General features: G+C 42.1%; 1 protein-coding gene across 1 annotated transcript; it reads left to right on the top strand.

The window, feature by feature from the left end:
* Positions 2,987-12,021, top strand: LOC109825883 (thiol-disulfide oxidoreductase LTO1-like). The gene is made up of 5 exons (XM_020392792.1): positions 2,987-3,211; positions 3,329-3,575; positions 5,739-5,995; positions 6,103-6,212; positions 11,855-12,021. Exons 1-5 carry the CDS (start codon positions 3,137-3,139, stop codon positions 11,919-11,921), a joined length of 756 nt encoding a protein of 251 aa, XP_020248381.1. The 5' UTR covers positions 2,987-3,136; the 3' UTR covers positions 11,922-12,021.

The following is a 12,602-nucleotide window of genomic DNA, read 5'->3' as shown; positions in this document are numbered from 1 at the left end:
ATCATCCGAGTTTGAGATGAAGGATTTTGGAGAGGCAAAGAAGATATTGGGTATGGAGATCGAGCGAGACAGGGTGAAGGGGAAATTGAAGCTTACACAGAAGAGCTACTTGCAGAAGATGTTGAAGAAATTCAGCTTTGATGGCAATGCAAAAGCAGTTAGCACACCATTGGCTCCCCACTTCAAGCTTTCAGCGTTGATGTCACCTGTTTCAGTTGAGGACAGAGATTATATGTCGAAGGTCCCATATGCTAGTGCAGTAGGTAGCTTGATGTATGCGATGGTGTGTACGAGGCCAGATTTGTCACAGGCCGTGAGCATGGTATCGAGATACATGCACGACCCGGGGAAGGGTCACTGGGAGGCCGTGAAGTGGATTCTACGGTATGTTCGAGGCACCGTGGATGTTGGTTTAGTGTTTCAGAAGGATGAGAAGGACGGGCAGGCTTGTATTGGTTATGTGGATTCAGATTATGCTGCAGATCTTGACAAACGCCCGTCTACGTCAGGTTATGCTTTTACATTGGCAGGTGCACCTGTATGTTGGCGTTGCACGCTTCAGTCCACAGTGGCTCTCTCTACTACAGAGGCAGAGTATATGGCAGTTACTGAAGCTATTAAGGAGGCTTTATGGTTGCGTGGATTATTGGAGGACTTGGGGATCACTCAGGAGACTATTCGGATATATTGTGATAGTATGTCGGCTATCTATTTGGCAAAGAACCAGGTTTATCATGCGCGCACAAAGCACATCGATGTCAGATTCCACTTTGTACGGGACGTCTTGGATGATGGAGATGTCATATTGGAGAAGGTCCACACAAATGACAACCCTGCAGATATGTTGACCAAAGTTGTTTCAGGAGTGAAATTTGGTCATTGTTTGAAGTTGTTGAACATCCTTCAGTGCTGAGGCCGTTGGCGGCCATTTGGGTGAACTACGTTCGGCTTGATTCCTTGGGCAAGAGGATACGTAGGCAGTCTTTAGATGCAGCCGGTTTGATCAGTTGATCAAGATGGGGGGAGATCATGTTTCAGCTCGAGTATTGTTCCTGGACTTGTTGAGGAACTATTAGATGGTTTGATGTCGGCTCAGTTTTGGTGGAAACATTCGCCGAGGTGGAGAATTGAAGGAATTTTAGCATCAGCAGCAGAATCAGGAAAAACAGGCGGGGGGGGACCGGTCCGGTCGACCGCATTCGTGCACAAGGGTTCCTGTGCGTCTGGAAGGAGGTCGGTCGACCGGCCCGGTCGACCGACGGCTCTCTGGATTTTTGCTGCTGGATGGTGATCGGTTGACCGGGCCGGTCGACCGGAATTGATCGCGGTCGACCGGGCCGGTCGACCGACGAAGCGGATATCAGTTTTTCAGGTTTTCGACCCGGTTCGTTTTGTAAGTTCTATATATACCTAAACCTGTTTGTTTAGGGAAGAGGTTGGACGAATTTGAGCAGTCAAAGAGAGAAAATCATTGCATCCAATTGTGAGAGAGCTTTGAGAGATCTAGAGCTTTGTTTTAGGGTTTGGTCTGAGAGATTTGTAACCCTATTTGTATTCTCTTAATTTCTAGTAGAAAGAACTCCCCCCTCCTTGCCCCGTGGACGTAGGCAACTTGCCGAACCACGTAAATTGTGTGTTCTTGCTGTGATTTTGGTTTGCATATTGTTTGTGGTTTTAGTTCGAGTTATTGTTCGTGTTGCCCTAGAAAGCTTCCGCCGCGCACAACATGACTAAGTGTTAATCTCATTCTAGGAAATGACACATGTCTCAAATTAAATTTATGCCAACCCGATCCAACCTCAGGAGGGCCGAGTCAAAAGGCATCCTCACTCGGGCCCTGCTGCTAGAACCAACTTAGTGCATTTTCACTCGATTGACCGAGTAGAGAAGCTCTCTCATTCAGAATGCGCGAGTTGAAAGGCGTCTTTTTCTCGGCTTCCCACTAGAAACCGATATGAAATGTGGTCTTTCTGGAACCCATCGATGATAGCCGGTCACCATCACATCAGATGCACGATCGAAATCATCAATACACCATCATCGAAGTCTTAACGGCTCATTGGACCATGCCAGCACATGAACTCTGTGTCACTGTCGCATTAATCACAAAGGTAACTCGAACCACCTGCTGTAGACACAAAGTATCAATTGAAAAAGTCGACTGGTTGGACTCAGTTAAAATTACACAACTACACTTCTGAATCTACTATAAATAGGCACATTGCCTATTGCATGGAGGTAGGCAACCCTCACACTACAACATACAACATTCACACTTTCTTTCCTCCACCTAAAGTCAATATTAACCTGACTGGCGGAGGAACCATCGGAGAACCCAACTCCAATCCTCTTACGTATTCTTTGTACATAGGATCGAAGTCTCTGTTCAGTAATCAAATCATCAAAGAACATTGAAGGACCCTAAACTCTCCATAACTCACACTAAACCCTACCGTCAAATTAATATCTGACATCAACAAATAATATATTAAAAATAGCCGTTTGGTAATCAAATATCAAAAGATGCTTCAATAAATAATTTAAGTGTTTGACTAAACTATGCTTAAAGATTATTGTCAAAAAATAAAAACCATATGCCGCACATAAACTTAAAAAGAAGCGGATGTTGCTTTCAAAAGTACCATAAAAAGATTGCTTCTAAAGCACAACTTTAAACTATAAATAATTTTAATAAACATGCAAAAAATATTAATAAATATCATAATTGACCTATTGTAAAAAAAATGCAAAAACGCTCTAAAAAAATACAATACCAAACTAGCCCCAAGTTTTCCACTCAGCTTCGTTTAACAGATGTTTATCATTGTTTAATTCATAGAAATATGAAAAACAATTAATAGCCCATTTATCATCATTCAACATCTCCCGATCATGAGCCCGTCCGAAGGCCCATTTAGTCTACCAAACGTCCAAACCCATTAGAGTGCTTAGCCCAATCCAACGCCTATACGCTGACCAATTTCGAGTCCGCAAATCTTGTGTCTTCCTCCTCAGACAACAAATGAAGACAAAAACGTACAACTGAAAAATCTCGAGCGACAAAAAAAAAAAAAAGACACAGAGAAGAGAAGAGATAAATTGTCTTAAAATTACAGCAATCCTCAGTTGTTCATCAATGGCGAGCATCTCCTCAGCCCTCGCCATCTCCCGCTCTCCTCTCCCCTTACCTGCCCACTCCTCGCGCTTCAAGGTCTCCTCTCTCTCTCTCTCTCTCTCTCTCTCTCTCTCTCTCTCTCTCTCACACAATTACCAAACTTTTCCAAACAGAAGATTACTAATCTTTACTTGGATTCCTTTGTTGTTTCAGAGAGCACCAGTAATTTCCATCAAGTACAGCTCCGACCCATCTCCTGAACCCGACCCTGAGGCCCCATTAAAGGGTTCTTCTCTCTTGGGCATTTCCACAAACAGTTGGTGTGCTGGGCTCGGGACCTTGGGATTTCTTGAAACTGGGTACCTGAGCTATTTGAAGCTCACGAATTCTGAAGCTTTTTGCGCTGTTGGAGGGGGGAGCTGCAGGGATGTGCTCAACAGTGATTACTCCTCTGTTTTTGGTATCCTGCGCTTCAAGGTCTCCTCTCTCTCTCTCTCTCTCTCTCTCTCTCTCTCTCTCTCTCTCTCTCACAATTACCAAACTTTTCCAAACAGAAGATTACTAATCTTTACTTGGATTCCTTTGTTGTTTCAGAGAGCACCAGTAATTTCCATCAAGTACAGCTCCGACCCATCTCCTGAACCCGACCCTGAGGCCCCATTAAAGGGTTCTTCTCTCTTGGGCATTTCCACAAACAGTTGGTGTGCTGGGCTCGGGACCTTGGGATTTCTTGAAACTGGGTACCTGAGCTATTTGAAGCTCACGAATTCTGAAGCTTTTTGCGCTGTTGGAGGGGGGAGCTGCAGGGATGTGCTCAACAGTGATTACTCCTCTGTTTTTGGTATCCTGCCTCTTCCCTTTGTCTGTCTGTGGCTGTTAATTTTGTAAGAATTTAATTAGGATTTCTAAGTGAATAATTCTTGCTGCCAAATTATAAATGACTACTGCCTATGGACGATTTTACTATGAACTTCTATAGATTTCTAAAACATCTTGCTTCAGTATCTAAAGAGCTTGATATCGACGACAACGGAGATGCCACTCAAAACGACCCGACACGGTGATCTACTCATTAGGAAATAAAGCGGTTAGGAGAAGTGATAAGGTTACAATTAATAGGGCAAAGAGGACTAGAGATAGACCTGGTGGAAAGCAATTAAAAATGATATTGTAATAGTTAACTTAATGGAGGAGATGACCCATAATAGAACTGAATGGGAAAAGTAATAGCATTCATGTAGCCGACCCGAATTTTTTTGGGATTAAGGCTTTGTTATTGATGCTGCTGTGGGTTTTCTCGAAAACTAGAGATATTTGACGATTTAACTCCTTATATTTGATATTGCAACTTTATGTTTAAACTCCAGTAAATTCACTGAGTGAGTTAGCTCAAGCAGTGCTGCCACTTCCTTCCTTGTAGGGGTTTATGGGTTTGAAATTCCCCATCTAAAGTGTGCGAAACAATTTTTTAGTTAATATATAGACATGCATCAACGCAGGCTGGTTACGTAGTGACTCGAGTTTATGATATAAAGCCGCTCATCGTAATCTGTGAGGACACTCGTCTTCATTAATGTGCAGAACTGTAATTTTTTTCTTTTTTATGGAGGTTTCTTTATCCTAGTGTAAGATTTTTTTTCCATCACGAGAATTCTTATGATTTAAGTTTTTATCAGTCTTATAAAAAAATCCATTAAATTACTAAACTATAGCTGCTTATGTCATCATCCTTTTCCTGTTTAATGCATTCATTCTTAGTTTCCTATAGCTGATTTCATTGTTGGTATCTCCATTTAAGAAGGACTAGATCACTAGAAACAAGTGTGTACTTCTACAAGTCTCAAACAAATGAATGAACTGGGGAATCAGAGCACCGGATTCCTACTGCTTGTAGTCGATTGACACTGTAATAGCTAAAAAGAAAAGAAAGAGAGATTAAAAGCACATCCATTAGTCGTCTTCTGCATGTCATATTCATGTTATGAGGATATTTATGCATGCCTTATTACATACAAAGTTGCATATTTTAGGATAAGAAAAAGGAAAAAAACTGGATTATATAGAAAGAAAGAAATGAAAGCATACAATCCTTCCAAACAAATTCCTGGTTTCCCCATTGTGGGTAAGCAGGCATGGAAGTGTGGCACTCAGAATTTTACCTTTATTAGGTGTATATTTTTGTCTCTTACTGATTGCTAAGTCTGATAAGATTTAGATGTTCTACAAGGATTTCACTGATGTTAATTTTTCAACAAAATCCTAAATAGCCAAAGGACGCTTGCTTTGGAAATTATAGAAAACTAGTGGTTTGCACTAGTTATGTGCTGCTTCTTTGATCTGTATTTGGTAATATGTGTTTTCTATTCTGATAACCACTTGGTTTTCTTGTCAATATGAACACTATCTAGTTTTAACTTGCAAGTTTCTAACATTCTTCTCTGCAAGTCCTGGAAACTGCCTTTGTCTTCACGATCTTATCAAATATAAAAAATAGCTAAGATGTTATCTTCACAGTTTATAACTTCTGATTATTTGTTGGCTTTTCATATGGTTCAAATATCTATATATGCAGGTGGCGTGTTTTTGAAAGAGGGTTCATGATTGATCGTTTTGCATTTGCCAGGTGTTCCTCTGCCAGTGATCGGTATGATGGCGTATGGTTTTGTTGCACTACTTTCTCTAGAGCAGACCCGAAAGAATTTGCTCTCTGTAGTTGGTGAAACTGATATTCGCCTGATTTTGCTTGGGACTACTACATCAATGGCAACAGCAAGTGCTTATTTTCTGTATCTTTTAAGCACAAAATTAGCTGGGTCATTTTGTTCATACTGCTTTATGTCAGCTATTCTATCCTTCAGCTTATTCTTTATTACTCTAAGGGTATGGATTCTTCTTTTAATGCCATTAATTTTTTTAATAGATTTTCCTCTTTGTCGAGTATCATTGCATCATAATTCCATTAAAATCTGCTTTTGCACTATGTATAGGATTTTGGCTTGGAAACTATCCAAAAGGCAATGGGTATACAGTTAGTGACTGCTCTTGTAATTATAGCTGCTTTGAGCACTTCATATATGGATGTACCTCAATTTTCCAGGTGTGTTTTTATTTCTCATGCTTCTTTTCCTATATCAAATTTATGACAGTCTCCATTCTACTTGCGCGGTTAATAAGAGTAAACCTATTACCCCTTACCCGATTACCCTACATCATTTATCTGTTTCTTCCAACAGCAGGAGTAATTTTGTACCTCGATGTTTCAATTTTTTTCCCTCTTAGGAAAATCTGTCGCATTTAAGAATAGTGATATAAGAACTGAATAAGTTTGTATATGCCCCGTTTAGAAGATCTGCTTTACTATGAAAACATAGTTGTAGGCACTAAAAAATGTTAAGGAATAAAGCAAGGTTGAACCTCGCTATAAGCATGACGAGGCTCGTCATGATGATGAACCTCATCTCAGCCAACGAAGCCCATCATGATGATGGACGTCATTGAAGACGAAGTTCGCCTAGAGACAAAAATCCTCTAGAAAAAAGATGAAGCCTATCCAAGAGACGAAGTCCATATGCAGACGAACCTTGTCAAACGTCATCTCACTCCTCAAAAAGACGAACTTTGTCATTGAAGACGAAGTTCGCCCAGAAACGAAGTTCGTCATTAATGATGAAGTTCACCGTTGTCATTATTGACGAACCTCGTGCATAGCCGAACCTCGTCTGTCATAATTTTTAGAGGCTACATTTAAGGAGGGTTAATGATCAATAATTCACTCATTTAAGGAGGGTTAATGATCAATAATTCACTCATTTAAGGAGAGTTAATGACCACTAACTCACCCATTTAAGTGGGAGTTAATGACCACTAACTCCCTCATTATAAGAGGAGTTAAAGCCCATTAACTCACTCCATAATGATCCTAAGCTTATAAATAGACATGATCAACATGCAAGGAGGAGGGGATTGAGATGCTAGTCAAAAATTCTATCTCTCCTCCACTCTCATGGATCTTCATAGATCATGCTAATTATTTGGCCTTGGAGCGTTGAAGCTCATAACAAGCATGACGTTGGTCATTACAATGATGGACCTCGTCTCAAACAACAAAGCTTGTTGTTGGAAACAAGATTTGAAGCGCGTCAATGAAGACGAAGCTCATCAGTGAAGACGAAGCTCGTCAGACGAAGTTAAAGTTCGTCAGAAGAAGCTCGCTATATTGCAAAGCTTGCCTCATAAGACGAACCTCGCTGTATATTGAGGCTCGTCCAATCTGACAAACTTCGCCATGTAGCGAGGCTCATCGTCCACAGAAGATCCAGCTGTAACAGATCTGAAAACTTAGTTAGCCATGTGTGCTAAACTTCAGGAGCACGTTACGCTCCTTTAACCAACGTGGGCTGAATTGAAAAGACAGTTATGTCGTCTACCCCCAATTCAAGCACGTCAGTTACATGCTACGAACTCTATAAATAGCCATGAGCGCTATGAAGAGAAGACTTTTGAAAGATTTTTGGCCATCACGTGAAGGAAGATTAGAGTCTGCATTCTCGTGATCTAAACCATTGTTAGAAGCTTTGTGATCTTTTTCTGATCGTCAACGGGAGACAACTTCGGCTTGAGCATCGAGAGAAGCATATTTTCGTCACCAAGAACCCATTTTTAAACAAATGAGAAGTCAAATCTATCTTCTCTTCATCTGTAATCAAGAGAGTGAGTGATTGTAAAAGGTTCTTACCAAGTGATAGAACTTATTCTTAAAATAAGAATCAATCAACTTTAATTTTTCGAACTGTTCTTTCTGACGAACTAGTGGTGGCGCAATCAGATCAGATCACGGTGGGAATCGAGGTCAAAACTCTTGTCTCGAGTTCGACCAATCCAAGTATGAGTTCCTCTCCTCTGGAACTTCGAGTCTCACGAAGGCACGAAAGTGTTGTAGAGTCTCTTATGAGACTTCAGCCCATGTGGCTTCCGATGATTCAACTCGAGTTAGTCTCGAGGAGAAATCTTTGCCTCAAAAAAAAAAAGTTCTGAAAACTAGCCGCCAGGCTAAGAGGTGGGTCGTTAAGCAACCTCGCAAAACAGTGGTTGCTGTTATTGAGCAACCTCGCCAAACTTTGGTTACTACGAAACCCGCTGTTAAGCCGCTTTCCAGACGTGCAAGACAACGTTGACGACAGAATCAGGCTCTTCGTAAGGCTCGAACCTTTGTCTCGTTGGACGGTTTTCACTATCGGTCACGAGACAACATGTCTAAGTCCTACAAGTCTGCCGAAAGCCAATTAGCTGAAGTGCGTCAAAATGATGAACCTCACTCCTGTATCCAAAGTGCTTGAATGACGAACCTCGTCTTCAACACGAGGCTCATCGAAACAACATGCCTCGCCCATGCATTCAAATATGTTCGGCTAATGAACCTCACTTTCAAAACGAGGCCGTCCAAAACAACCGGTGCAAATTTGCTCTGCCGCTCAGAATAGGAAGACTCAGGCTCGACAAAGTGACAAACCTCGTCGAAAAGATGAATCTCGCCTTCAACCTCAGACTTGCACTGTTACAGAGAAACATCAAGGGTCCAAGACGAGGTTCGACCTAGATGACAAATCCATCATTGGAACTAAATTCGTTCGATTAACGAACCTCGCATGAAATACGAGGTTCGCCCCCCGAACCAGGTTCGTCCGAATATCAAAGCTCGCATGAATGATGAGGCTCACCCAATCGACGAACCTCGTATCATACATGAGCCTCGCCCAAGCGTCCGAGTGCGCTCAGACGACGAACTCCGTCTTCAGCATGAGGTTCGTCTAGCCAACCAGGCTCGCCAATTTCTAACACTTAGAGATTCTTGTGCATGCATAAGCAAGTTACCTGAGTTAACAGGGGGTGATCATGTTACTGATCTCTGTGATTACTTGGTTCGTAAGCGCAGTATAAGCCAGATAAAATTCAATTACAATTGTGAGAAACTTATCTCCTCAGTGCTAGCCAAATGTCAGTGTGGCGGCCCAACATCAAGGTCCTCGGTCTTCAAGCGATTATCTGAACCGTCAACAGTTTCGTCGTCCAGAAGAAGACGCTTTCGTCACAGAAATCAGAAGAAACCTGTGAAGGTTACTATCAACATGAATAGCAGAATGAAAGGCGAAGAGTCAGCTAGTCCTTATTCTTCTGACCCTGAATTTTCTCCGGGGATGAAATATTTGATCACTGAGCGAGAATGTGTCTATCAGCACACTCGTGTCCGTACTGGTTCGGTAATTCCGCTTGATTATCGACATTTAGCAGATGAAACCAATGAAGAGGTTGAAAACTCTGCCATTGCAAATTCTCAGCCACCTAGCACTGATCAAAGTGAGAAAGTGAGTGCTCACATGGCTGGGAATGAAGAAGAAATGACAAGAAGACTGGAAGAACAACACTGATGCGAACATCCAGGACATCCAGGCACGTGCACGGGACTTTCGACATGTTTATCAGCGCAAGAGACGTCATGTTTCAGCTTTGCATCGGGTCCCTATGATGTGGTTTTAGTTGTGATAGAGTCGAGTCTGTATTTTCATTTGTTTTTCTTTTAATAAGAGTTATAGTTAGTTTTGCTTAATAAGAGTGTTACTTTAGTCCCACATCGGATGTGGAGAGAGTTTAGTCTTTTTTGTAAGCCTATTTAAAGGCGGGTTGAATTGTAATCAAATAATGAATTATTGAAGAAATAAAATGTTTGAATTTTCTCTAAAGAAATAAAAATTCTTCCCCTATGTATTTGGTGTGTGAAACCCAAATATTAGATCTAGGTGTGTGAAACACTAGTTCTCTACCCTCTATCAAAATCCAATTCCCCATTTCATTCAGCCATTATTTTTACATTCAGCAAACTATTACAATCCCATCAATTTATCCCCACCACCCACTCACTCTCTAAACAAATCACAACCTTCCATTCTTTATCAAGCACCAAATATAAAAGAAGAGAGAAAACCCTAGATCCAAACCCCCTTCTTTCAGTCATTCCCTTACAGCCGCTCGACCGCCCCTTTCTACTCAAGTCACCAAACGCCGCCGCGCTCATCAGCCCTGTTCCTCTCCTCTTTCCTACCGAAGACAGTGGCTGCTCCATCTCTTCCTCCACCCCCGCGCACAGCCGCGACACCCTCCTCCTTCGACAAGCAGGAGCAGCCCCGCCCCTCTCCCATCCCCGACGACCAGCTCCGTCGCCAACAACGCCGACAAGGCTGCCCGCTCGCTGATCCGATCCGACGATCGCGCACGCCTCCTTGTCAGCCGCGATCCGCGACCGCCGCCTCCTCAGCAGCGAGGAACGCCAGGCCGTTCCCCCCCTCTCGCTGGTCCTTCAACACCGCCTCGACGACGCCTCAGTTCTTCCCCGCGATGCCCTCCTTCTAGCCGAGTACCTCTGCACCAGATCCCCTCATCCTCCAGCAGCGTCCTAGCCAAGCTCCTCTGCACCAGATCTGATCAAGCTGCACAACGACGATAATACAACGAATTAAAACCACGGATCCTATAAGGTAATTTTCAATTTTAACTATTAGAATATTGTTGGTTCATCAATTGAATTACATCTCTGAATTATTATCAATTATCTGCTATTCCACTTACAATTGGTGAGATGTGTGATCTGTCGACTATATATTTTACTGAATTTTGATATTGAGATCCGAACAATACCATCGTAACTTGAATTGCATTTAATTTCAATAAGTTTCAACTGGTCTTTAGAACTACGATTGCAATTTAATTCAATATTAAGAAATTGTGAATCTATTTCCTACACGATCGTGATTTAGTTGGTGAAACATTGCGTAATTTCAATTAAATTGGTGATCTCCTGAATACACGCACGTCGTTTCACATCAAACACGTTGCTCTCCTCCAACAACAAGAAACCATCAGACGCTTGGAGGACATAATGGACAAACTCCTTAAGGAGAAGAAAATGAAGAAAGCTACCGTCGAATCCTCAGGATCAAGGCACCGACGACCTTCACCCAGTGCTCGGGAATCTAGCCGTCGAAATCAAGATGGCGATAATGAAGAAGATGAGGAGGAAAAGATTTTTGATATTCACTCTGAATCATCCGAAGCTGAGTCCAACCCGCGTAAGAATGACCGAGATCAGAAGTTGGACGATTTTCAGAAGCAGCTTAATGTTTTGAAGCTTCAGAGAAACTTTAGAGAATTGGGGATCGTCAGGCCATACCCTGCCAGATGGGATGCCGCTCCCTATCCTCCAAAGTTTAAGTCATTCAATCCCATGCAGTTCGATGGTAAGAGTTCTCCTACCCAGCACATTTACTATTTCCCGGCGCAAACTGGACACATAGTAGGAAATGATCCCATTATGACTCGATTTTTTATTAGTGTCCTCAAGAGGGTTGCTTTTGAATGGGTCTGCAGATTGGAGCATGGATCCATCACTTGCTGGAAGGACATGGAAAGACTCTTTATGGCTAGGTTCTTCGACGATGACATAGAAGTATCTATGATCACCCTGCTAGCTGAAAAACAGAAGAAGACAGAGTCCGTAAGTAACTTTGTCAGGAGATTCAGGAACCAATCACTGTATTCTCGTGATTAGGTTTCCGAGGCTACTCTCATCGAGATGTAGCGAAACAATCTCTCCGTTAACATTCTATCCAATTTGGACGTTGTTGAGGCTCGTTCATGGAAAGATTTAATTCGCTAAGGAGAATATGATGTGAAACAATGTGAATGCAGGTGCAAATCAACGACAACAATGCTTCACCAAATCAGCGATCAATCTAGGCAGGAAGCTCAAGAATAAAATGAAGCAAACGATGGTTTTTAAGCAAAAGTTGCAATGTACTAAGTTTGAACCTTTGTAAAATTATTCTGATAATTAATGTAATGATTTGTTCTCTTAATACAGTTCAATTTGTAATATTTAGACAAACAGAAATACTCAGCAACAGAATCACTCGCTCACTATTCAAACTGAATACAGCATAATCGCAATTGATACTAAGATTGAGAATAACATGCACGCAATAGCAATTTCGAAAATACTTGGACGTAAAAAAATTAAACCTTCGTCGGGTTGGACTGGGTCGATGGGAGGATCCTCTGGAGGCGGTGTAAAAACTCCAAATGTGAGTGGCGGGAGTTCTCCTCCAAGAGCTACGTAATTGGGATGAAGCGACGTATCTGGATGAAAACGTCGGTGCCAAGAACTAATGCCCAAACTGCTCTCCACACTGTCTACAAGCTGATAAGTCACGCGTTCGACGTATTCAGGAACACTCTCGGACGTCCGGTAATCGAACCACGAGGAAAGCTGCAAATCAACAATACCAGTCTCTGGGTCAAGCACGAGGTCGTAGTCTTCAGCGTCAGGATCAGCCATACACTAACGAACTGCGGAATCAAAAGTCAGAACACTGCAGATTGGGTCTAATATCAAGGTCTGGTCCAACTGAACCAATCAAGTCTAACCAAAATAAACCAG

This window comes from Asparagus officinalis, chromosome 10 (assembly GCF_001876935.1).
Source record: "Asparagus officinalis chromosome 10, Aspof.V1, whole genome shotgun sequence".
NCBI lineage: Eukaryota > Viridiplantae > Streptophyta > Magnoliopsida > Asparagales > Asparagaceae > Asparagus > Asparagus officinalis.
Note: the sequence above shows the minus strand (reverse complement) of the source record. Positions and strands in the feature narration are given on the sequence as shown.

Excerpts from the sequence above, each read along its gene's own strand:
- LOC109825883 (XM_020392792.1), top strand. The coding sequence starts at position 3,137 with ATGGCGAGCATCTCCTCAGCCCTCGCCATCTCCCGCTCTCCTCTCCCC. Across the intron at positions 3,212-3,328 it reads CCCACTCCTCGCGCTTCAAG|AGAGCACCAGTAATTTCCAT; the intron begins GTCTCCTCTCTC and ends TTGTTGTTTCAG. Across the intron at positions 3,576-5,738 it reads TGATTACTCCTCTGTTTTTG|GTGTTCCTCTGCCAGTGATC; the intron begins GTATCCTGCGCT and ends TGCATTTGCCAG.